The 26,840-nt window shown below is 45.4% G+C and overlaps 1 protein-coding gene across 4 annotated transcripts; it reads right to left on the bottom strand.

The window, feature by feature from the left end:
• Positions 1 to 755: 755 nt before the first annotated feature.
• Positions 756 to 22,956, bottom strand: pax3b (paired box 3b). 4 transcript variants are annotated; one of them, XM_047036594.1, is made up of 9 exons: positions 22,525 to 22,956; positions 21,670 to 21,905; positions 21,404 to 21,461; positions 20,736 to 20,879; positions 8,751 to 8,950; positions 7,231 to 7,396; positions 6,737 to 6,954; positions 3,536 to 3,820; positions 756 to 2,468 (listed from the first exon to the last, which is right to left on the bottom strand). In XM_047036594.1, exons 1-9 carry the CDS (start codon positions 22,607 to 22,609, stop codon positions 2,451 to 2,453), a joined length of 1,410 nt encoding a protein of 469 aa, XP_046892550.1. In that variant the 5' UTR covers positions 22,610 to 22,956; the 3' UTR covers positions 756 to 2,450. The 4 variants fall into 4 exon arrangements, with proteins under 4 accessions (XP_046892550.1, XP_046892549.1, XP_046892548.1 ...); XM_047036593.1 differs by having other exon boundaries at positions 3,541 to 3,820; XM_047036592.1 differs by having other exon boundaries at positions 758 to 2,468; positions 21,332 to 21,461.
• Between the last annotated feature and the right edge of the window lie 3,884 nt (positions 22,957 to 26,840).

Genomic DNA, 26,840 nt, shown 5'->3' with positions numbered 1-26,840 from the left:
TTATGAAGCCTACAGTCTGGTCAGGCACAAGCACAGCAGCCCTTTAACCAGTGACAGGAGACTCAATTAATGAGACAAATGCTTTAATTAGGGTGGATATCCTCAGGGTGGACACACACACATGGACATACACAATTTGTTCTTACACACTAATATTCATACACTCATGCACGTACACACAGAAGGCCCTGTGTGGGTGCCAAACCTTGAGATGAGAATGTGTGTGTGTGTGTGTGTGTTGGGGTGGGGGGGTGCTTGCAAGGGGGAGTTTCTGTTTGTCCAAATGCTCTAAGGGCTATTCTCCTCATTTGAGAGCTTGTGAAACAAAGTGAGTTTGTTACAGTAGTCAGGCCTGGTGAGTATTAATAGCTCATGCAGATGTTTGAATGTCTCCAGCTATTTATAAGACTGTTGTGTTCAAATTCAAATGTCCGGGGCCTTTTGTGGACCTGCTATTTTTAAAAGGTTTTCGAGTTCAGATCAATGTTCTGAAAAGTACATATTTGTTTGGCAGTTAGATCGAGATGAGTCACTTGCAATTTCGAGCCCTATTCCTGATGGTCAAAATATCACACACAAACACAGCATTCATACTTAATGAGTCTTAAACGCATTCATTTCAGAAAAAAATAGGCTATTTTCGGGGTTGTATTTTCATTTTTTATTATAAATAGTAAGAGTACTGAGCTTGTGTGCAAGGTCGTACGTCATAACATTCTGTCAAATTATACAAAAAAATACATATAAAAAAATGAACGGAACCGTTGTAATTGTAACCACTGTATTCCCATCAGATACAGCCATATGTACAATTTACCACTGAGTGCTCATTGAACAAAGGTTTGTTGAGAGATGCAGCTATCGTTAAGTGAACATAGAATTTCTAAATAATAGAAAAACGTATTGTGGTCTGTACAATGTTACAGTCATTTCTGAATAATGTTGTTGACATATATTTTTTAAGAATAAATACACCCATGACAAAAAAAACGAATAGAGTTTATGTTTTTGCGCGACTTACAAAAAAAAACACACTTGAGAAAAAAAAAACGATTTGGCTTTATACTACGTGTTTTTTAGTTGGCCTTTGTTTTTCCCTTGTATTAATTGTATCCACATGGTCTTTGAATAACTTCCAAGTCGTAATTACTTCAAAGATGGCCATGTGCTGACTACCTTCTCCTGTTCACAATGTTTTCTATTTGTTTGGCCCACCATACCTTCAAAGGTACTTGTAATTCTTTTTTTGTGGGGCTGCAATGTGATTTTAGCGTAAATCCAATGTTGCTAAGACATACGATAGGGTTGGCTTCATGGAATCTAATTGCATGGTTGACTGTTGGGTACGTGGTGATATTGCACTTCTGGTCAGCTGACATCCTAGCTCTCTGGTTTCCATTGTGTCTCGAATCTCACTTTGTCGTGACCCAGTAACTCTTAGTTATAAGGATTTGTTACTGGGTTCAGACCCCTTTAGTCATTTTTTTCCATACCCCGCAACACCAAAAACCACTTTGCCCCCCGCCCTCTCCTTGTCACTTTCTTCAGTCACCTTTGACCTCTAAGGGAATCCTACTAAACCCACAAAAGGTTAGAATCTTCCTTCGTCAGAGTGACAGAGAGAGAGAGAGATCCAGTCAGAGTTCACTGGAAGTCAGCTAACAGCTGTGGTGTACGTTAAAGTTCTTTTTCTGCTACCTCAAAACATAGTTTGATTAATGGATTCCTTTTTTTTCATTTGTTCTCGTTTGCTTGTATCTATTTGTTTATATGCTGCCTATGGCTTAGATTTTGTTTCCTTTTCACTCTGTGTGGTATGGAATCTTACAGGGAACAAAAAAACCTATAAATGAAATGACAAATAAAACAAGGCCTCTTTATCCCTCATGTTGCTTTCTGAAATTCAATGGAATGCATCTGTATTTATTTGGCCCCTTAAGCATGTAAACAGGATTTAAGATCTAAAACTTTACTCTGTGATTTATGTGTTGTTGTTGAGTTCCTCTGCAGGCCCTTGATGGCGAGATGTTCCCCAGTGAGGGTGCTTGGCCCCTGGGGACTCTTTTGACTGATATGGGATAGACGTGGTCCTGTTCCTGAATATAGTTGCGGATCAATGTGGGATAAACCACATCACAACCTAGGGAAAGCACCCACAATAGTCTCCACCAGTCACCCAAACCCTCCACACAGTTTGTTTGTTTGTTTTGGTCTTGCGGTGCCTCCTAATAGTCTCTTTTCATATCTTATCTTCCCTCTCCTTACATCAAGTGAGAAGGAGTCTCCATGTCAGAGTGAAGTTCAGGCCCGTTAGGATAGGAAGGAAGGGAAGTTGTCAATTTGGTCCGGGATACTCAAACACTTCCCACAGCGTGGACAAACATACACGTTCCTGAAGCGACGCCGGGGCAGGATGTGGGCGGAGCCCTCCACTCAGGTGATCTCTGGCCTCAGATAATGAAGGGCACCTGAAAGAACAACAAGGAACCATCAGATCACCTTGGCGCGCTGAGAAATAAAGAGGGTGAGAGGACCGCTGAAAGAGCATCAGGCATGGTGTAAGGGTGGGGGTCCCAGCCAATCAGCAAGCAGTCCCAGCCCATAGTGTGTGGGGTCTGGAGAGGGGGGCAGGCGTACCAGAGTCTTGGGACATGGCTTGATGTAGCGCCTGGAGAATTGGAATCAGGCCCAGCGATCGATACTGGCTCCCAAACTGACCTCTACCCAGCGCACCTGTTTCCAATAGCCGTCCTGCCAGAGGGTATTAGAATCCTTCCACCCCCAGAAAAAGAGCCCTCAGCCTTCAGTCCCAACTGCACATGGGTATCGAGTCTAAGTGATTAATGGCATCAAGATGTAGTCCCTCTGATGGGTGTGTGTGTGTGTGTGTTTGGTGTATGTGTTTGTGAGCTTGTGTGTGAGTGTATGTGTGTGTGTGTGTGTCAGCTCACTTCTAAAAGGTGGTTCCTCTTATTGTCCACTTAGATATTTCCCTGTGATATTTCATTAGTCGTTTCTCCTCTTGGATATGAGGTTAGATATTCACTCGATACCTGCTGACCTTGCAGAGCCACTCCATTCAGCCACTCCATGGCTTTGAAGGGCAACGTTTACCGAGAGGTTGCCAGGAGGTCGGCGGATGGGCCTAATTGGCTGGCTCGTGTGATTCCCCCCTCCTCCCCCTCCCTTCCCCCCCACAGGCCGAAATTGAAAACGACCCCCCGCCCCCTTCCCCAATCATTGTAGATAGCTTGTGGACTACGTCACCTTAAAGTTACCTGTCAACGTTAACCTTAATCTGAACTGAAGGGCCTTGCTTTCCTCCAGAAGATCCCAGCATAGATTGTTGGATGGGAATTTACTCAGAGGTTAAACATTTTATCGAAACAGTTTAATAGCTTAAACCTGCGGTTAAATCAAGCGTTGCTATACAACATTCCCAAATCATGTTATAAGCCATTATTCTATGTGCGTTCGGTGCAAATAAACCCAGTCCAAACAGGGGGAAGGGGAAAAAAAACGAGAGGGTATTGACCTTACTTTGTCCATACTGCCCATACTGGTAGGATGCAACATGGTCCACGCTGTAGCCTGGCGAGCCGTAGGCGGTCGGGCAGTAGGACTGGGAGTTGGGCAGCGAGGGCAGTGAGGGCAGGCTAGGCACGCTGGACAGGCCCTCCAGGCCTTTGAGGTGCTCCAAGCGCTGGGAGCAGCTGGTGCCCAGGCCCCCGGGGGCCTCCAGGCCCCCCGTCAGAGGGGAGAGAGCGTAGTCGCTCTGGGGCTGGTGGGGGACCCCGCCCGGGTTCAGCAGGCCCATCACCTGGGGGGAGGGAGGGCGAAGCAAGAGAGGGTGTGGGTGTTGGTGATGTCGTAGGGAGGGTGGTTAGGGGAGGGGGGTAACAGGGGAGAGCGTGTGGCAGAATGTGCAGGCTGGGGTGTTGGGTGGTTTGAACGTGGCGAGACAGTTGGTGAGTCTGAGACTGGGATGAGGCATTGTGGGTGACATCTCTGGCTCTCCCTCTCTCTCAAACACACACACACACTCACTTCTGCTCCCCCCACTTATGGTCTGTTTAACTTCAGTTCCCTGTGGCTGACATCAAAAGGCTGAAGGCTAGCCTTCCCCAGACAGGGAGAGATAAGCGCGAGAGAGGAAGAATTAAGCAATTTGTCTGAGAACCACGACTCCACTTATTTCTGCAATTCCCCGTTGCCGTCTCTGTCAAAGAAAGCATGGGGGCTAGATAACGACTTCTCTGCAAAGATATACCAACACAGATAACACACACACACACATAGGCACACAGACCACAGCAGTGAGAGTTGCAGATGGAGATACAGGATAGGCTTTGACCTGTTGTTGATTAGCGGCCAAATAATCAAATTTGGGGGAATATTTCTTGGCGAGCCCTGGACGGAAAAGTGCCACGGGGCATCAGCTACCCCCAACCAGGTTGTCAAAACCCGACCTTACCGCAACACATCGACGTGACCCGTTTGGGACCGACGGGTCAAAACGTGTCTCCGAATGTTCCGTAAACATCTCGTCTTTGCATTGAATCAACATCACTGAGCTGGGAGCTTTGGTGAACGCAAACGCATCCAAACCTGGTGGTGACTGTGAACGCATCAAATCCTCTTTAAGCAGAGACCTCGGGGCTCTCCTGGTGCTCTAATGAGAAGCAGGTATGCTGCACTTTGGGCTCCGCTGGCCTTATAAGTGACATATTATTCTACATCCAAACACACACATGGTCCCGCTTAAGTCATTTCCCAGGCAGGAGGACGGAGGAGCCCATGTTGATTCTGAGAGGGGAGTTGTGTTCCCTGTCCCCCAGTAACATTTTTCTAAAGAATTACCTGCGTTTGGTTGGGTTATGTTTGAATAGAATATGTATGTGGAGGGTTGTTGGGGTCTACCATCGTTTTTTCTCTCTCCCTCTCTCCCTCTCTCTCTCTCTCTCTCTCTCTCTCTCTCTCTATCTCTCTCTCTCTCTCTCTCTCTCTCTCTCTCTCTCTCTCTCTCTCCCTTTCTCACCCTCTATCTCTCTTTCTCTCTCCCTCTCTCTCGCTCCCTCTCTCTCTCTCTCTCTCTCTCTCTCTCTCTCTCTCTCTCTATCTCTCTCTCTCTCCCTCTCTCTCTCTCTCTCCCTCTCTGCCCCTCTCTCTGCCTCTCTCTCCCTCTCCCTCCCTCCACGTCGTCCTCTCTTCCATCGGTCGCACTCTCTCACTGTCTTTCTCGGCCTTTCCTCCATAACCAGCTCCCTCCTTCTGGTTCTCTGCCCTATATCTCCCCTCCCTCCCTCCCTGGTCTCTGTAGCGTGACACAGACTCTCTGGCCAGGTCGGGCTGGGTGTTTCATGTTGGAAGGGGTTGCCGTCGCCAGCGGCATGGCACAGTCTGCCCAGGCACAGCCAGCGAGCGGGAGATGAGCAGGACTAGGAATGTCGGCATGAGGGGGAGGGGGGGGGGGATCTGAGACAGGGCATTCCTGATCCCTCATAGACGTTCTTTACCAAGATATTAGGACATCACTTGAACCGGGAGGAATGTGGAGACAAACATGTTTAAGAATGCAATCACGAGACGCCTCCCCAGTGGCTAGACAGGTTTGTGCTGCAGATGTGTAAATGTATTTTATTGTTTTTTGTTCATCTCTGGTGATTTGGAAACATATCTATTGTTTGCTTTATGTGTCCATAAAATGAGCTGGATTGAAAAGGACACATGTTGTTATCCAGGCGGACTGACATTAACCATACAGAGTCCACACTAATTGATGACATAAACAATCTGCTAATATAGAATAATTTCCGGGAGTTCATAATTCCATACTACGTAATTAAGCCTGTGTCAGTTACTCATCATCACGTATTCCTGAAAGGACTCTGTGAAATAATTACTCCCTGGAACTGTGCTTATGTGTGTGTGTGTGTGTGTGTGTGTCCACGTGTGTATGCCCAGAACTCTTATCATGGCTCTGGACCGTTTAACTCAGGGTAGCAGAAATCTCATTTTCTGCCTGTTAGGACAGCTCTTTATGTGTAGGTAGAGGGATGGGAGCTGGTCATGCTTGTCTAATTGACTGTAATTGTCTTTTCAGTTTTCATTTGTGTCATCGTCTCTTCAAGATCATTCCCTCGCTCCCTGTCCTTGTCCTTCCGCTCTTCCAATCAAGCGATTATCCGGAACTACATCTGTCCTTCAACCTTTTCATCCTGCATGGTGTGCGCGTGTGTGTGTATATGTATGTGTGTGTGTTTGTGTTTGTGTGGAGGGGCAGAGGTTTGTTTTCAAATATGGGCGGGGCAGCTTTTGTGAAATAACTGAGGATGTGGCCGTTAAATATAGTTTTCTTGATAAAAAGTGTGCTTGTGTGTGTGTGTGTGGGGGGGGGGAATAGATCATATAATAAACATAAACATAATAGATATCAATAAGTATGATGAAAACCATGCCCCTGGGTGTGTATGTGTTGATGTGTGCATACGTGTGTGTGAGTAGGTGTGTGCATACATGTGTATGTGTTGATATGTGCATACGTGTGTATGTGTTGATGTGTGCATACGTGTATGTGTAGGTGTGTGCATACGTGTGAATGTGTAGGTGTGTGCATACGTGTGCATGTGTAGGTGTGTGCACACGTGTGCATGTGTAGGTGTGTGCATACGTGTGCATGTGTAGGGGTGTGCATACGTGTGTATGTGTTGGGGTGCGTGCACGGTAACACGTGTACCTGTGGAGAGAGGCCATTGCCGAGTGCGGGGTTCATGGGGTTGTGCGGACCCCCGGGAGGGGCGAAGCTGTCGGAGTACCCTGAGAAGCCGTGCCGTCCGGAGGCCAGGCAGTAGGCCGACCCCCCCTCCTGGCCGCCCCCGCCCCCAGAGCCCTGGTGTCCGGAGGAAGGGGGCAGGGGCTGGGGGCGGTGCACTGTGCCGGGCTGCTCGGACACCACTGCAGGGGTACGGAGAACAGTTCAGAACCACAGACAAGGGCACGGCTAGTGCTCACGACTCACAAAACAAGGGATGGTCTCTGTTCAGAAAGCGGTGCATCACGGGGAATTCCAATATGTTGCTACAAAGTGGCCAAACGAATTAGACGGTGAATTCCGCGACAACAGACAAAGTGTTTGACTGGCTTGAACCGTGCTGGTGAGCGTTTCATTGAGGTGTAGGTAATTCACTTAGCATAACTGTTGTAGCCTGTTACTGACAGTAAATGACCCACCTTGTGATAGGGATGTGGGCGGGTATGGGGTGTCTGATAGCTGATAGGGTGGAATGCTGGACATGGCGGAGGGTGGGAACCCTCCTGGGATAAGGTGATTGAATGCCATAAGCTGATTGGCCCCCGCCTGTTTCCTCCATCTCGCTCTCCTGTTACTGAACCAGACCTGGAGGAGATAGTATAGCAATGTTAGCATGTGTGTGTGTGTGTACTGTGTGTGTGTGTGTCTCGGTGTATTGTCCGCGGCTGTTGAGATAGTCATCTCCAAGCCATGGTAGCATTACTCTGATGTCATCCCTTTATCCCTTATTTTGATGTGTGTGTCAATGTGTGTGTGTGTGTTTGGGTCATGTGGTTCCCTCCAGACTAGCCCATGTGACTGCCTCAGTCAACAAGGCCCTCTTTATCTGTAACTGCGCATCTACAAATCACACCCCCATAACAAGCACACACACACATCTTCACACACATCTACACACACATAAACACACACAGAAACACACGAACACCAACTGACTGCAGTCGCACTGAAAAGAGGATCAAACCGGGAAATCCTTCCATCAAAACAAACATTGAATTACGCGTCCGACTCTTGAGAGTACAAATGATAAGAGTAACGTGTTGATACTGCGATACGTAATACACAGATATCAAGCCAGCAACGCATTTTAAGGGGAAACGTGTCTGACGTGGGAGGTTGTGGTTGGCTGCCTTCACTTTGAGGATTGTGATTGGCAGGTGGTAGCAAAGCCGTTTCCATGTGTAATGACCTCACGCTGGGCCAGGAACACACTCCACATGGAAACCGTAGGGGAGAATTTGCCGGGCTGTAGATCAGAGCTGGGTCTGGAGATTGGGCCCCCGGGACTCGAGGATGAGAGGGGTCAAGAATGTGTGTGTGTGTGTGTGTGAGACAGAGAGTATGTATGTATGTCTTTGTACATGTATGTGTGTGTGTGAGAGCTAGTTTGTGTGTCTGTGTGTGAGAGAGTGTGTGTGTGCTTAAGAAAGGAGCTGGCGTTTTAGGGACACTGCTCTAAGTCTAACGCTCCTCGGTCAGTTCCCAAACACTCCATCACCCCCCCCCACACACACACACACACACTCACACATTCTGATACACACATAACACTGCCCCAAATCTCTAACCCCCCCGTTTGAAAAATCCCCATTGTCAACAGAGTCAAAAGGCTTCCAATCTTCCCAGAAAGAAATATGGATCATAAATATACTGTGTGAGTGAAAGAGTTTGTCTGTGTGTGTGTGTACGTGAGTGTGTGTGTGTCTGTCTGTGTGTGTGTGTGTGTGTGTGTACATGAGTGTGTGTGTGTCTGTGTGTGTGTGTGAGTGTGTGTGCGTGTATGTGAGTGTGTGTGTGTGTCTGTGTGTGAGTGTACGCGTGTACTTGAGTGTGTGTGTCTGTGTGTGTACGTGTGTACGTGAGTGTGTGTGTACGTGAGTGTGTTTGTGTGAAAGCGTGCGAGAGGGAGGATTCCACGTGCGAGCGTCTGTGTGCGTACCTGTACTCTGGCCTCGGTGAGCTTGGCCCTCTGGGCCAGCTCCTCCCGGGTGTAGATGTCGGGGTAGTGCGTCCTCTCGAACGCTCTCTCCAGCTCCTCCAGCTGCTCGGCCGTGAAGGTGGTGCGACTGCGACGCTGCTTCCTCTTCAGGGGCAGGTCGGGCTCCGACTCCACGTCCGAGCCCTCGTCCGAGTGGCTCGCTGGGAGGGAGGGAGGGAGGGAGGGAGGGAGGGAGGGAGGGAGGGAGGGAGGGAGAAGAATGTTCTCTTAGTCTTTCGGCGACGACGCGCTGTGCGCACAGGTGAGCACAGGTGAGCGCAGGGAGCAGCGACGCCAGGAAAGGAGACACGGCCACACCGTGCAGGACGTGTCTGCGGCACGAGGTTCTGCCTATGCATCTATCCCACCCTGCTGTCCCGCCGTCGGGGGTCAGTCAGGAGCGGAGGGGGGTTGAGGGAGATGGTGCACAGGGTCGGACGGGGCTGTCCACGCGACGCACCACTCTCACGAGGGCATTCGATTCGACACGTTTGACAAGGAACGTTAACAGAGATACGGAAGGTCGGCTGCGTCTGTGCGCCGACATGGAGGCCAGGTCGAGGTTAAGGAAGATGGAGAAGGGGGACACTTGTTTTTCGCGTTGCGCTGTTTGCTTAAACCCTGCATGGGAGTACACAGCCTCCCCCCCCCAACCCCCGCCATCCCCCCAGCTACGCAACGCCAACCCCCCTCCCTCCCTTCTTTTCCCAAACCCCTCCCGTGTTGTGCCCGAACAGACTTCCATTCACAGGGAATATTCGCTGCTTTTCCACCTAATCCCACAGGACAAGGTTTCCCGAGGCGCGCCAGTACGATTGGGAGGACTAAGTCGGACACAAAGGCCTAATTTGGAACTGCCCGAGACAGGGTGTGTGTGTGTGTGTGTTGGGGGCAGGGGGGGGGGGTGTGGGGGTTAGCGGGAGAAAGAGGAGGAACAAGTATTGGATCTCCAGGCTTGCTGAAACTCCAATAGGATAGATGGCTGTCATGTCGGTCCTCTCCGTTGCCACACCCCACCAGCCAGGTGCATGCTGGTCTCATTTGGAAGAGGTCGTTCACCAGAAAAGGCGATGATATCATTTGGTATTCACCTTCTCTGTGTTAGCCCTGTGGTTAGCCTGGGCCACACTCCAGACTTTCTCTTCTCAGGCTTGTGTGTGTCCAATAAAGAAGCTTTCATTAGCCTTTCTCTGACCTTTGAGGCTGGCTGTTCGCACACACACACATACCTACCGACACATACACATGCTGTTAATGAGACACACTGAGAACCCCCCCCACACACACACACACACACACATCCCGTTTCGGAAACCAGTTTAGATCTATAAAAGGCCATAGTCAGAAACGTCCATTTTATTTTAATAAAATGGTTGAATAGCTCACAATGTGCTAAACATATTTCAGATTTAGCACATTAGCGTGATTGAGTTGCTGTAAAGTTACAAGTCTTGACAGCTTTTGTTGGGTCCACTCTTCGTGTTTGGGTTGGATCACTTTAATACTATTGTGTACTCTGAGCTTATAGGCTGTGTTTATGTACCGAGGCTTTCGGCTACCTCAGAAGTTCATTGAGGGTGTCGCGCCGACTTTTTTTTTGTGTTACACTTAATGAATTCCCTGGAGCGAAGGGGAAGTTTTTGTGCAACACTGTATTAGTTCCCCCCCTTAGAAGCAACAATAAAATACAAGGAAACCCAAATAGCTCGGGGCTTCTCATGTGAAACTGATACGCTCCCCTCGGTAGGTTGGTCAGTCTCAGCATCCACAGGGTTGGGAGGAAACATCCGACGTATTAACAGTAAAACTGGTTAAAAACTTGAAACAATGATAGAGAGGTGGAGAGAGAAAATATTTAGAACGATTTTGCTACAGTTCAAGGCGTTTGGGGGCTTTTTTTTACACTTTTATTGAATGCTTAACATTTTTCACGAGGCCAGACGCAAATTGTTTTAACTGTTTCAAACGTCCGACCGCAAAAAAGTCAAAATGGCCACAACAGTTAGTCCCCAATGGATGTTAAACTTTTACTACATCTATTCAATGTGTAATAAATCTTCTACTAAATACTAAACCCAAGTATGCCAAACTGTCAAATCACCAACTAATTTTTATCTTCAAACCACATCACTGTGAGAAAAAACAAGACTTTAACGAGAATACAACTGAGTGGTGTTCTAACTGGTGTTTTAAAGGAGGAATTTGGGATGTGTACTGTGGGTAGGAGGTTGGTGGGGGGGGGGGGGGGGGGGTATTATTCGAAACAGGGTTTCGCAGAATAACAAGGGAAGAAGCTTTCTAGTCAAGCCTGTGGAGGGCCGTGTGGGATCCCTCCTCTCCCTGGAGTCTGCGATCAGCATGCACATTTCAAAGCATTTCACAGGGATTTGGACTCTGAGAATGCGGAGTGGTAGGGGAAAATCCTTAATCACTTTGGAATTACCTATAGGTTACATCCCTACTGCTTTGGGAATCTCTGGATCCTCCTCTTCTCTGACGAGAACCGGCCTGGTACCGCACCTTGGATCTGAACTCCCGTCCTCGTAAATCACACATATGTCCTGTTTGTGATAACCGTTTTTACGAGGACGGAATGATATGCGTAAACATCGAATCAACTTGGATGGAACGGTTGTAAAACTCTTCTCGCGTCAAACTGGAATGCTCCCAAGAATCGGCATCTCCACGTTGTGAAACAAAAACATCGGCGCCCTCCCCTTTAACCAAACACCACCTACCATCCTTCTCTGCCTCTCTCTTTCACCCTCTCACCCATCTCTCTTTCTTTCAAAGTCCCCCTTTGTCTCCCTCCTCCACCAATCCCTCTCTTTTCCCCCCACATGTCTCTCTCTCTCTCTCTTTCTCTCTCCCCTATATTTCTCTCTCATTCTCTCCGTCTCTCTTTGTTGCTCTAAGGCCGGGCTCTTTGCTGGACGATTTGCACGCTCCATCTGTGGAATCCGTCATGGCTGCCATGGCCCTCACAGAGGGCTGAGGAGGGGGCCTGTCACATGCCCCACGGGGGAGCAGCGGGGGTAGCGGGGGGCACAATGAGGGCCAGAGAGGGCTGAGGGGGTGGGCAGGCGTTCCGGTAGGGGGGAGGGGGGTGGGGGGCAGGAGGGGGGGGGGGGGGGCACAGCTGGGGGACTACCACCCCCCCACAAGCTGCCTCAGCATGGAGGCACCCAAAGGTGTGTGTGTGTCCGTGTGTTTGTGTGCAGGCTAGCATACGTGCGTGTGGACGTGCCGAAAATAGGGCAATGGAAAGAGAGAGAGATCACAGAAAGAGAGAAAAATAAAAAGTGGAAGAGAGAGAGAGAGAGAGAGAGAGAGAGAGAGAGAGAGAGAGAGAGAGAGAGAGAGAGAGAGAGAGAGAGAGAGAGATATGGGGCCAGAGACCCAGGAGTCCAACACAGGGGGTTGAAGTGACAAAGGTGTAACCCCCACAGATCACAGTGCCCCCGCCACCTGCAAACCCCTGCTGCACCACCACAGAGTAACACACACTCGCACACACACACACAGAGTACACAGACATCTGCTGTTTCCCAGCCTGGGGTAAACCTCCCATGGAGTCTTGATCACTTCTAACACTTACATACACTGACATAAATCTTCATAGATTAACAATACATACAGCCATGCTTTTGTCAACTGTAATAGTACAGACTGGCATTGTATTAGTCATTACCAACACACACCATATCGTACTCCACTGGTTACGTAATTAGGCTTGTCAGACCAAAAACACTCTCTCACACTCCTCTACACATTCATCTTTCCAGAAATCCCAATCAAATGTTTTCAAATGTCCAAATTCAAGAGAACATGATCTTCCTTACACACAAATCAACATACACAGGAGACACACAGTATGCAGAGCAAATTAAGCATGGCATCGCGTTATTCATCACCCATCGGGGTTAAGAAAAGTTTTGTGGGAAATTTAAAAAAAAATGTTAAACCGCTGGTTAGTTCAGATTGTAGAGTGGAAGGAGAGACGGAGGAAAGAGAAGCCATATATGTTACAGCTCCTCTGTACTGTAAACTTGTGGTCACTGAGTGCTACTTTAACTTGCTCCGCTTCGCTATCCAACGATGCCCTCGCCTATATTTGGCACTGACGAATAGCATTTTCAATCAAATTACCGACCTGAATCCTGCATATCTCTTTCTACGTGTATATATAAACCATATCTTAATATAGTCTCATTCATGCCCTTAGCTAAACATTCGTCTAAACTACATTTTTCCATGAATTTTTATCTCACCTCAGCTGTTAGCGAAACGTACATTTTTTTTCTAGTGGGGGTTGTTGGCGCAAACGCTTGGCAGTCTGTGGAACAAAACAAGACTGAGGGAAATCTTTAAAAGGGCAAGTCTATCTGAGTGTCTAAGGCCCTGGAAAGTGGACCGCCTGGGAGCGGGGTAGCGCTGGCTTCTTTAAGCCACGGAGAGAGAGAGAGAGAGGGGAGTAGCTGGGAGAAAAGAAACCTGTTTAATTTAACCAAACTCCAGCCCCTGAGAGGCACACAGCGCGAGTTAGCCTGCGCCAACACAACCTTCCCAGAGCCAAAAAATACCCCAAATGGCTCACGCTATGCCACCAGGAGGAGGAGGAAGAAGAGGGGGAAAGAAAAGAGGGTTTAACAGACTGTGGTCTTGGAAACTGTACAGCATATGGGTTTGTGTGCGTGTGTGTGTGTGCTGCAAGTGTTTGTGTGTTTGTATGTATGCGTTGGGGGGGGGCTATGGCGGTCCATCGGGGCAGGGCTAGATGGGTTGTAGTGGGTAGGGATTTTGGAGATCAAGTTTGTGTGTGTTTGTGTTGAAGGTGGTGGTGTGTGTGTGCGTGTGGGGGGGGGGGGGGGGGGGAGTATGAGACTGACCATATGTGTGCTGTTTACAAGGAGGAGGTTCGTGGGGGGTGGCGAAGGAGGAGGGTAAATGAGCCAATGACATGATCTCCCCCTCACTCCTCACACAAACACACACACACATCGCCTCATACACATACGCACCCAGCCCCCCTCCAAAAAAACAAAGGACAGAAGAGACAAATGACACGTTTATGTGAGGTGGGGAGGGAGCAACGCTGGTCCTTTTCAGGGAACTAGACGACTAAGTGACTGCCCGACTGCATTAAACAGTATATAGAAGCCAGGCAGATGCCTGCAGGATAATGGTTAACTGACAGCTTATGGGCCCATCTGCGCCTTGTGTTAAAAAAACTACGACCGGGGAGGAGGGCTGCTCACTTGACTTGCTAAAGAGGAGACTCGACCTCTACAGCTGCCCTGTAATTTACTGAGTGTGTGTGTTTGTGTGACAGAGAGAGAGGGAGAGACGGAGAGACGGAGAGAGAGAGAGAGAGAGAGAGAGAGAGAGAGAGAGAGAGAGAGAGAGAGAGAGAGAGAGAGAGAGAGAGAGAGAGAGAGAGAGAGAGAGAGAGAGAGGGAGACTGTTTTTAAGCTCCGCTTCTTTGCACTGTTATCCTGGGGGTGTGAATGTGTGAGGAATGATGTCGCCCCAGATGGAAAACAGCTCATCAATCACAATATCATAAGAAAGAGATGGGGCAAAACTGGAATGGCAAGGCCAGCGGTTAGGCTGAAAGAGAATGATGCGAGACAGCTACCAGGAAGTAGTTACCTGCCATTTTCAACCAAATATGATTGTAACCCTGTTTCCTGTAGCACTGATGCAAAGTGACCCCGTGTTGCTCTCTGACCCCCGCTAAGCCTCATAGCAAAGGCAGGAGACAGGCTTTGGCTGCTGAGAAACAAACTCACAGCAGAACCATTGCTCAATCTGGCCAGCTTGTTTTAACTGTTCATGGTGCTACATGAACTTTGAATTCTGCTTCAGGAAAAAGATCATCGAAAAGTTGTGCTTGTAGAGACCCTGGTACACAACGCCACAAAGGACTTCTATGTCAACGTAGCTCTAAATCTATTAAACATGACTTTGTCATTTTCAAGAAAACCGGGACATTGTAACTTTGGATTGAACTTTCAGAACTGTGAAGAAATCGATCGGGAACAACTCTGAATCTCTGAATGATCTCTGAACATCAATGCATGTATATTTCTAGTTTATTTCTAGATTTCTCTCCCTAGAATTCTATAGCCTCCTTTCCTGAAGAGCTATCCCTGTGTGACATGGGAGCAGGAGATGTAATTAGTGAACAGGGCTCAATGTAAGTGTCAGACTCCATCAGTCAAGTGATTGACAACTCTCTGTCTGCCTTCCGTTCAACCAGCACATTCAGTAGCCTTTGCCTAGCGTCTCTTCAACTCTGACACCCCTTATCCCCTTTCTGGTCACACAAATACACTCACACATACACCCACACACACTCGTGTATACACTCACACACACCCATAAAAACAACCTCTTTCTCTCTCTCTCTGTCTCTCTCTCCGTTAATCGTTGTGCCTGCCTTGGCGAAGACTTCTATCAGATAAAGAGGGGCCTTATTCTAAGGTGGCCATTCTCCTTGACCTTCTCCAGGGCCTTTTCACTCTTTCTCTCACTTCAACCCGTCTGTGGGGCGCTCTCGCTGAAGCTGAATGTGGCAAGTCCATCACTGGGTGACGCAAAGGGGTGGGGGTGGGGGGGTGGGGTCTGGAGAGGGGGAAACCCCAAATTCTCTATCCCCCTCCGCTCAACCCCAATCCTCCTCACTTCAAAGTTGGGACTGCATTCATTAATTGCCCTTTGAATTGATATCAGAGGGTCACAATAGGGGTGTGGACGGCGAAAGACCCTTTAATGAAGCATAGAGCCCCCATTCATCTGCAGATAACTATGTTTTTTATGCTTGGATAGTCGTCGCGCACGGCATCTTGCAACCAAAAAAAATGAATTTGCGAGAGAGGGGAGAGTAGACACAAGTCGGAGCTCGAGATAGAGACAGAATGGGACAGAGAGAGGGATAGTGAGGGAGACTGCCCCAGGGTAAATGGGAGAGATTTGGTGTTCTCCTTTGTGCCCCCTGTGCCCCCATGCCCTTGTGCCCAGGGACAAAGTGAGTGACATAGAAGTTCTGCAGAAGAAAAGCCAGCCCTCTAACTGACATAAATCAAGATGTTCAGGCCAGTGGCCAGTTTGTTTATCACAACAAGTACTTGACTATTACATTTCCATGCTGCTAACTTGAGCAAAACTAACAAGCATACTTTAAATAGAAGTCTCAGAGCCTTTAGGTTTTCAAGCAGATATTGTGCTATATACACTGGTTGAGAATTTGAGCGTGATTGCTCTCAAATACGTCAATTTGGCGTCCTCGTTTTCACATTTTCGCTCACAAACGTTCAACTGTGAAAATTGAAAAGGACATGCTTGCATTGGATTACACATCTACACCTCTTTACACATGCAATACATATCTTCCATCAGCACCATTACACCTTATGAACCCTGTAACCCATTCTGGAACTGGAAGGGAAATGCCATCCCTTTATAACAACTTTCTGTAAACATGTGTAAACTTTCACATGATCTGACATGTACCAACAAGACCCCCCCTATATTGCGGGATGTCTTTAAGCATCACAAACAAACTGATGAAACCGAGACCTATCTCTGTAAACATGCATTACACTAAACACACAAACCCAGCCCCCTCACTCCGCCTCATCTTCTCAGCCCTCTTCCCTGCGTCTATACATTTCCTCCTTCCCGTACTTGTTCTCAACCCCTTTCTCTCCCTCTCTGGATCTCTGTCGCTCTCTGCATTTCTGTCACAATTTCTCTCTCCTCTCTCCCTCTCCTCTCTCTCTCTCTCTCTCTCTCTCTCTCTCTCTCTCTCTCTCTCTCTCTCTCTCTCTCTCTCTCTCTCTCTCTCTCTCGCACACACACACCACAACACACACACTCCCTCTCCTGGCATAACTCCAGTATGTGCCCACATATTACATTCTATAGAACCCCATCCTGCGCCTGAGTAGCAGGGGACCCCAAGTTCCTCACTTTATTTACACAAACAAAGTCCTGCTCCGTTTCTGTGACAAAGGCAGCTAAATCTTTTGGGCCTTTCATGTTTTGTCAGCTCTTGATTCCCTTTTGTCCTCTGGCTATTGGCCGGGCAATTGACACAATGAGGCCTGGAGAATGGCAGCAGATTGTAGGAATGCGCCTCAATAAACCTAATTATGACATGATGACTGCACTCACCATGGCAGGTTTTCAAAGATCCCAGGCTTATTCAATTAGCCCTTTCCAGGATTCTCTTTCACTAAATAAAGTTATCCCTTTGACTATTTGTGTTTCAGAGGTGTGTGTGTGTGTGTGTGTGTGTGTGTGTGTGTGTGTGTGTGTGTGTGTGTGTGTGTGTGTGTGTGTGTGTGTGTGTGTGCGTGTGCGTGTGTGTGTCCGTTCGTAAGTGTATGTGTGTGTGTGTGTGTGTGTCACCTTAATGGTTTCTCTGTATAATTTGGTTAATTTTAATTAACAAAGTAAAGGTTGGAAATAGGCTCTGGAGATATGTAAGGGGGTAGAAACATAACATTGCATACATTGCATATAATTAATTGATTCATATGAGTTCATTAACTCATTTTGGAAGTGCAGCACGCTGCCTGCCAAATATGCAAAGTGCCAACTATTTACTTGCACGCGTTATTGGAGGAGCTGTGGCCAATTGCTACCAACACAAAACAAAAAAGTAGTGAAAAAAGTTATTCTCAAACGATTGCGAAATACACAGAATACGAAATATGAAAAACAATTCATAAATTGAATCATTTTAAATATGCACTTTAGCCCACAAGCACCAATAACAAAAGCAACGTATGGTTGGAATTTGGGATGGCGCACGTTCAGATGACGTTCCAAGGGTAGGCTATATCCTTCCTTGAGCACCTCAAGTTGCTTTTCCCAGACAAATAAATCTAAACGAGTAGCCTTTGATCGGGACACTGGGGGAAACGACAATGAATTCTTAACATCTAGGGGATGAACCAGTGCTCCTCCTACGCACAACAATGGTCTCAACAAACATCTACTTAATCTATGTTTGACCTGCTTGACTGAAAAAGAGTCTCTTTCACATTTTAATTCGTGGCTGTAAACTAAAGCAACAGCTTCGGGTTGACACATCATATCATTAACTGAAACTGGATATTAGCGACGACCAAATGTATTATGTTTTAACAGCACTTGTGGGATATTGCTATAGGCAGAGAGACATTGCATTCAACAGACCAACAACAATTAAATTTCATAAAATAATGTGGACGGGCATTTGCTTATAGGAAGACCATTCACATTTAGGCCTAATAGTGAATAAAGCAAATGCCAGTGCGTCCGGGGTAACTTTAAAAAAAGAACACTGAAACTAAACTGAAGTTTGTTTCCATTTCACCCACTTTTGTAACAATGAAGCAACGTGGAACATTTATTGGATATCTATAGATGGGATAAATAAAGTAGAGACCTCTTTATTAGGTTAACCTGGAATTTAATTAGAAACGTTCCCACAACCGACTGACTTTCTTTTGTTTGCTAGTGGATGGACCAGATATATTAAACGAATGCGCGCCGCAGGCATAGCGGGAGAGAAGGAAACAGAGGGAGAGGGCGGGCTCACCCTCCAGATGAAAGTAAATTGAAATAAAGGGCTCGATTTAATCCGCTTGAAGAGATTTTGAGAGCGCGAGGGGGTGAGCACGATGGGTGAGTTTTGAAGCTATGCGCATGACGAGTGGCAAGGCCCATTGTGACTGACGCTCGAGGCCAGGCGCGCCTCTTGGGGGAGAACATTGGTCCCCATTCACCAAAGCACTATTTAATACTCTCTCTAGATCATTAAATGTGACACAGCGCTATATCAGAATCATTTAGAAGACATTATTAATGTTCGAGAGGGCAAGACCGGGTTGCATCAAAGAGAGTAATAATAGATCATGTCGAGGCCTTCTGACATATAGTTAACGATGCTACGGATTTTAGAGGTAAAAATTCATCATAAACATTTCAGGTTGTCGTCAACACAATTATTAACGATGAAAGCCTCAAGTCAACATCATACTATCCATAACTGAATGTATAGACATACGTCAGTGGTACTAACATTTTGGCCTTTATTCTAACTACTTGCAAATGGCAATGGTCTTTCAATGCAGTAGCCTACATTAGCTTATGCAATTGGCCAAATGAACAAAACAGCCATTTTATATATATATTATAAATATTTATTTGTGAAGTACCCCCTATAGCCTGATCATTAGATTTTATTATACATGATCAACTACATAGGTTTTTATACTATAGAACACGAAAAATACCTTAAGAGCTGAAGCAACAGGTAAACGTGGTTTCGTCCATTATTTTTGCATTATTTGCTTTTGTGTGTGTGTGTGTGTGTGTGTGTGTGTTTGTGTGTGTGTGTGTGTGTGTGTGTGTGTGTGTGTGTGTGTGTGTGTGTGTGTGTGTGTGTGTGTGTGTGTGTGTGTGTGTGTGTGTGTGTGTGTGTGTAAGAGAAAATGAGGGGGTTTCAGATGCTTCAATTGTTACTCTGAATAGTAGTCGGCTTCTTTACACGTTTAAAAAGACTCAAAAAGAAACATTTTGTAGGTGAAAACGGCCATTTTTCCATGGTGAACAGTCTCTAAGCCTAAGCGCATAGCAGCTATAGCGGACGCTGAATAATTCATCCTTCATTGCTGGCTCATAATGTCTTTTCTTGGGCTTTTGTTGCACAGCTCCCTCTCCCTTTCTGACTGAATTATAAACAGGTTGCCTTCTTTTATTGCGGCCAAGCTGCTGCGAAGCTTGGCTTTTGTCCGCGCGTAACCGAAGCGTGAGTCTCAATGGACTCTCGCTCCTTTGTCTCCCAAGTTCATCCTCAAGTGTCCGATTGTGTGTGCGAGGCCTGGCTTTGTGAAGGATGGAACTGTTATACAAATGTTTGATCAAGTCATTTGGCACGTTTTGTCTCGTCAAACTCCCCGTCTTTTTCCTCCAATTCGTTTTACTGTCCTGAGATTTACAGTATACGGACGGAAAGAGAACAAACTGGCGTATTGGGATGGAAATTGGAATTCATTTATTTAAAATACCAATAAGTCAGTCTACAAGGGGGAAAGTTGTGAGATTTCTTTGTTTGATAGCCTACAGCCAAAACCATATTCACAACCTGTTACATTAAACATAACCTTGGAGGTAGACTTTCTCAAACAAGAAGTATTATTAAGTTGATTAGGTAGCATTTTGAATATTGGCGCATATGTATCAAGAAGCCTATATTAATTAAGCATGCGCAATAGAATAAACCAGAAAAGTAACGGAGCAATTGAACAACGTAGCATATTAATGTAGACTATTTCCAAACAACTTCCTGGAATTTTTTTTATCAAACATTTTTATGTTGACAAAGAAACTTTTTATAACACGATGAGTTATGTGTCATGTTGTCATATAATATATGATTTCACTTTCAGTGTTGTAATCATTAGTCTATATGCCAAGCCATAACGCATCTCTCTCATTCTCTCTCACACACACACGCGCGCGCGCACGATCCTCCTTTCCCACAAAAGCTATCACCTGCTGTTTGATTTACGGTAAGGTCTCATGGGAAAACCATTAGCCGGACAGATATGATCGATAAAGAATTGAAAACAAACGCAAGCACTTTGTGACTATGCCGACAAATGAGAACACACTTCCCCTTGTGCTGTGCATATCCAACTGCCTCCCAAGAACTACATAACAGTCACTTATTGCAGATAAAATAAAAGCTTCAACAACTGTTTCGGTCTTTAAAATATAGGTTAAATATATGTGTGTGTGTGTGTTTTTTTTACAGTAGGTCATCCCAGGCAAAACAAACGCTAGTTTTCTACAAAATGTCAACAGAGCATGGATTAAGCTACCACAAGTGAATAATACCCAGATTCAACATGAAACCACGTCGGCGAATTTGAAAATATTAAAACTTACAGCGATCTCCCAAGATGCCTTCGATACTGTGTTTGGCCCGTCGTTCGTTGTCCTCTAATTCCTTTTTCTCGATTTCGTCTTCATCATCATCATCGTCTCCCTTTCCTCCAAATTTACTCCTCATGATGCGACTTATTGAACTGACTATGATAAAAGAAGTTAAATATGAAATTAGCAGTTGGTATAGCTGCTATCAAAGTTGTAACTCTAATTTAAATAATTAAATAGCCATTTAATTAGGCCTAGTTTTGTTATCAACAAATTGTTTATCAAATAAAAAAAACTTTTTAAATAATACTTAAATTAGAATATAGGTGCTATTTTGAGCAGATTTGTTTCTATCAGGTGCTAGAGTCAAGTTTACCAAATAAAATCTGATAATATAATTACATTGGTTTTACTTCAAAATACTGTGAAGAAAGCAAATTATGAGAACAATTATATGATTCTGGTAATATGCTACCCTATAATCCAAAGTGGTGATGGCGATGATGAGAAGGATATGGTGGTGGTGACGATTGATAATCTTTCTATGCCTCTCTGCACCCATTTGATGGCAAACAAGTATAGCGTAGTGTGTTTCTGTTTCCTTTTACCTGAAGGAATGGTGTTCCGGTCACATATGCCATCCTTCAGTAATTTATCTCGAATCTCCCAGCTAAACATACCCGGGTTATCTCGCTTGTACTCCTCTATTCTCCTCTCCACATCCGGTGTTGTCCCCTGCTTTAGAAACAACACAACGTGTAATTAGTAGGACACTTAACAGGACTAATCACTTCAGGTGAAAATGCCTGCTAAGTGAATACATGAATAGCGGTATGAAGGTTTTAGGCCTCACTCAATCATTTTGAGCCAACCTGTTGAGGAGGCTTCAGCCTATGTACAAGAGAAAGAGGCAGTTAAGAATTCCCCCCTTTTCCTTTTCCCTTACCTTGGGTTTGCTTCCTCCAATGGCTCCGGGTCGGATAGACCCGGTTTCCTGGTACCGGCACAGTATTTTGGATACGCAACCATGAGAGACCCGTAGTTGACGAGAGATCACACATGGTCTAATGCCATGGTGTGCCATTTCAACAATCTTATGTCGGATATGGTTGGGCAATGGTCTGCCATTGATGAATACTCCCCCGAGTTGGTTCACTCTGCCTTGCCCCAAAGGGGTAGAGACTGTTAAAGAAAGGAAAAAGTTCACCACCACGTTAGTTTAGGATGTTAATATGAAACAATAGCATTACTACAATTATATGGAATTATTAACATATAGGCCTATTATTTAAACTCTTTTTTATTCATATTCATGCATTTTGTTATCTAATAAGAGGTCAATTGTTGCATTAAAATAGCTGTTGCTTAGGCTGAAAGGTTTGAAAATCTAATAATCACCAAGTATTTTAAATGACAAGGTTGCTCTCTTTCAGATGTTGATGTTTGTTCATTTCGGTTAGTGACCTGTCTCATCTATGAAAATATAAAACATATAGGCCCTGACCTATAACCAACTTATAATTACATCAAAACAAAGCAGACACAGCAACTAAGTATTATTCGGCATATTTTGCATTCATTCATTGCCTTGGAAAATTTAAATGTCTTCATGTCTATCCCCTGTAGGCTACTACTCACATAATGTAACCCTGCAAACAAAGGTTAGTTTACAGAGTTAAAGGAAGCCTATAGGAAACGGCCCATTAGGCGACGCAGTTTTCGCTCCAAGATGACATGAAATGTAAGCACATCGAAGTTAACATCGCCACACATACAGTTCAATTGTATTTTTGGATTTTACCTTCCAGTGGGAAACCACTGCGGGGGTAGTTCTGAGCCAGCGTGGGGCGCATCATCCTGGGTACAGCCCCCGCCAACGCATTCATACCTCTACAACCCTACGCGTCTGAAAACCTCCCGCCGGAGAGGAGGAAGATGAACAACCGGCGATTAAACTCAACGAACTGCGGGTATTTGGACAATAAATGCTTTGTATTCCAGTTTCTGTAAGATTGATTCGAGTAAATTAGCCACTTCAGCAGCCAGGCACTGTTGTGTCCCGGGAGAGAAAGCACTCCCGCCTCCCCAAGAAAAAGCTCAAGGGAAAAGTTTATTATGAATCTGCCGTTGTTTCTTCAGCCAACATGCTGTGTTCGGTTCAGCGAAGTCATGAAGGTAAGAACTTAGCCGTGATGTCCCTGCAGCTGTTGTTGTTGACACACGTTCAAAGAGAGAAGATGGTCAAAACTACAGCATCATTTATTAGTTGTGCTGCACTTCTTTCCCCATAAGTGTTCCGCCTTCTGTGATTGGTTTAGAGGAAGTACACCCGGTCCTCGCATGTGCTCAATGATTGGCTGGCGCAAAAAACTTTTACCCTGAAAGTTACCGCCAGGGACCGTGCTCCAGGACAGCGTAGATATCTTGAATGACTACGTTGACTGATGTTTAGTCGTAAATGTACACATAAGATGTTGGTGAAATATATATATATATGAAGATGATTCAGATATCTCACAGATTTGATCATAAATGGGACTTTTTAGAACATGTCGTTTTTTGGTTCTATTTTTGTTTCCCATCCAACCATTTGTCCACATTCTATGATCTCAAACATAAAGCAAATGTTACACAAGTTGTGTCTTGAGGAATTTATTGTCCCTTTAGATTGCGCACTATACCAAGCCCCCGAACCGTCCAGGGGGACGTGCTCCACAGCAGGGTACGACGCCAGGAGAGTAGTAAAGAGTCTATTGCACCGGCTACACATGTGTTGTTGCATTTATTTACCACCAGCCAGTTTTGTTCAAATGTAGAAATTCTCTCAGTATGATTGCCTGCATTCGATGACACGCACAGGTTGGATAGTGGCGTTAACCGTGTGTGCATATATGTGTGCCGACGAAGAAGGTCAAGCAACCTTGCTATTTACAATCAATCAAAGGAGCTATGGTCCGTCCCCACCTTTGAATTCGTACAAAAGCTCTCTTCCTTCCACTGTCCACCCAAAACAACCGACTGGCCTCTTGGACACGTTTTCTTTGAAGTTTCACTAAAGGCCTTGGCAACAAAGTAAGCCAAGGCATATAGGTACTAACAGATCTTGTGAAAAGTAATATAGGCCCCCATGTGTTGAGATGTTAAAAAATCACTTCGTTTTATGGCTTATTTTATAAACAAGTTTGCCTATCAAATCAATATAGGCCTAAACGACATAAAACGAGAATATGGGCACGGTTTTTTCATTCGTGCCAACATTTGCTCGGTAGCCACCTTGTGCACTAACCAAATCGTAATCAATTCGTTATTTCAAATCGCTTTACGTTTGAGGTGAATCACTCATGGTGCGCAAGGCACTTCAGACGAACATAATTACAGAGCAGCCGTTACCCCATCCAGGTGATCCTAACCGGATTACCTCGCGCATCTTGGCAATAGCTGAACTTTTGCCGGAGGAGAAAATCCAACGTTTACGAGCTAAACTGTCACCGAAGCAATGCACTGTAATTATAGTACCCATGCATTTTTTTATATTGGCTAATAATTATTGTTTAAAGTCTCACACATTTCATGTTTGGAGCCTTAAAACCACTGTTGGAGTACATGGATCCTCGAAGAACAGAGTGATTGGGATACAGAAGTTAAAAACTCAAGTGTAAAACATTTTTGTATTTCTGTATTGTTTTGTATTTATTTTGTATTTTTGTTTTCAATTGCTGGGCAACTGGCCTCATTCCTTACCAGCCATATGTATGTCGCTTACCTCAAGTAAGCACCTGATGCTAAAAAGGCCTTCTTGTCATCCTTAGCCTCCTTCAGTTCTGAAGAAAGCGAGCAGCGGGGGAATCTGAACCTGAGTACCTTCATACACCTCTATTTACGCGGAAAATAGGTATCCCACTGGCTAAATTGGAGTCAATTAACATTTACCTCTTTTGTGAGTTTGAAAAGAAACTTCAAATGTTGTCTTTCTGTCGGAACGCGCGCGGACAATGAAAAATAGGCTAGTGGGGAAGAAAATAAGCAAGGGAAACGGGGGTCCTTTCACGCGCTAAATAGACAATTACTCTCCTCCATTGAAAGGATTACATTATTCCCCAAAAGTACTAATCTTAAATAAATCTCACGATAAAACGTAAATTCACAGGACTATTGCTATAAGTATAACACAAATAAACCTTTGCTATGGAAAAACTAAAATCTAGTAGTTATTTTAAATTGTAAAATTAGGCAATTTAACTTTCATGCGATATTAAGGACAATCGTAACAACTTCTGTTTGAACTAGAAGTCGACGAAACATTACATTTTAATAACAAAATTGCGACTTAATTATGTTGATGGTAATTATGATTCTTTTCATATAGCCTACAATTTGTTGATATAAATATATCAACAAAAATCATAAAATGATCAAATTTAGCCTATTGTGCTGTATAATGTTGTATCCAATATTTAGGGATTCAAATGAATACGCATCTTGAGACCGGGCTTGACTTGTTAAAAATAATAGCAGAACTTTCTTTTTCACATTTTTTGCTTCACTCATTCACACTTCAGTCATTCCTTTCGGTCATTCAAGAAAAAAATTGCATCAATCTTATATTTACGAAGGTGGCGATTTAAAGGGTCAATGAACTTATTGAAATAGGATATTACACCCCAAGAAAACAGAAAGAACGAAGAAAAACAGAACGAAGCTAGATGCATACCTCGGCGACCTTAAAAGCGACACAGAATCCCCGTATCTAATCCATTACCGGGGATGAAATTCAAAGTCAGAAATTTCTCTTGATGAGAAATAAATTAGTTGCATCAGATAAAACGTCATCACATCTATGTACACATCTGTGAAATTATATTGTAATTTAGAGCTATGTATTACTATTCCCAGATTAATAAAACGCTTCTTAATTTACAGCCAAATGTATCTTCTTTTTTTTTAAATGGTGCCTTATATAACATATTATGTTAAATAAGTTATTATTACGGAATTGTCTCTTTGTGTTTTACAACTGTAATAAATGCACATTATTCCTTCATTATAATGATCTGATATGGAAGAAAATAAGATATTTCGAAACTAGATAGAGACAAAATATTTCTAAAGGAAACCATGTGTGTGCGTATGGTGAATACGGGGCACCCATCTGTTCCACAAGGCCTCCAGGTGATTATATGAGTTGGTAGGTATATTAAAACATACGGGAGACCTCCCAGCCTCATCTCCTCAGGCATCTTAGCCTCCTCTACCCTGGCCTCATCTCCCAAGGCAGGCCTCATACACCTCACCTTAGCCTCATATCTGCCTATCCCCCCAGGCCTCCCAGCCTCATCTCTTTCCAACCTCCTCAACTCCTAGCCTCACCTCCTCCCAGCCTCATCTCCTCCCAGCCTCATCTCTTCCCAGCCTAATCTCCCCAGGCCTCCCAGCCTCATCTCTTTCCAACCTCCTCTCCCCCCAACCTCCTCCCAGCCTCCTCTCCCCCCAGCCTCCTTCCAGCCTCCTCTCCGCCCAGCCTCCTCTCCCCAGCCTCCTCTCCCCAGCCTCCTCTCCCCCCAGCCTCCTTCCAGCCTCTTCTCCTCCCAGCCTCATCTCCTTAGGCAGCCCACATCCCCAAGGCTCCCAGCCTCCTCTGACCAGGGCTCATCTCCCCAGGCCTCCCAGCCGCCTCTACCCCTCCCAGCCTCTACTAAGGCCTACCCGCCTCCTCTCCCCAGGAACCCAGTCTATGAGGCCTGTACTCAGGTGTCACCTTCCCACCACCACCCCCTCCCCCTTTGACAGTGATGGTTCTCCTACAGCCAGTTACAGATTAACCGGCCCCCTATGTGTTTTTCTTTCAGAAAGGGGGTTATAGTATTAGGAACTAGGCAGGGGAATGGTATTGATGTAAGAGAATGTGTGTGGGTGTATTTGTGTGTGTGTGTGTGTGTGTGTTTATGTGTTTGAATATGTAGGTGGGTGTGACTGTGTGGGTGGGTGGATATGTGGGTGTGTGTGTGAGTCCAGTAACCCAATACTGGACCTGTTAATGTGAAAATACTCATATGAGGTTTTACCCTGAGTGCCAGAGTGTACACATGGAATCTACTGTGTTGTAGTTAATGCTGAGGG

Source organism: Hypomesus transpacificus, chromosome 15 (genome assembly GCF_021917145.1).
Source record: "Hypomesus transpacificus isolate Combined female chromosome 15, fHypTra1, whole genome shotgun sequence".
Lineage (NCBI taxonomy): Eukaryota > Metazoa > Chordata > Actinopteri > Osmeriformes > Osmeridae > Hypomesus > Hypomesus transpacificus.
Note: the sequence above shows the minus strand (reverse complement) of the source record. Positions and strands in the feature narration are given on the sequence as shown.

Coding starts and splice junctions, on each gene's coding strand:
- pax3b (XM_047036591.1), bottom strand. CDS start 22,609: ATGAATGCGTTGGCGGGGGCTGTACCCAGGATGATGCGCCCCACGCTG. Junction 21,906..22,524: donor CAGTGGTTTCCCACTGGAAG/GTAAAATCCAAA, acceptor TTTCTTTAACAG/TCTCTACCCCTTTGGGGCAA. Junction 21,462..21,669: donor TTGGAGGAAGCAAACCCAAG/GTAAGGGAAAAG, acceptor TTGTTTCTAAAG/CAGGGGACAACACCGGATGT.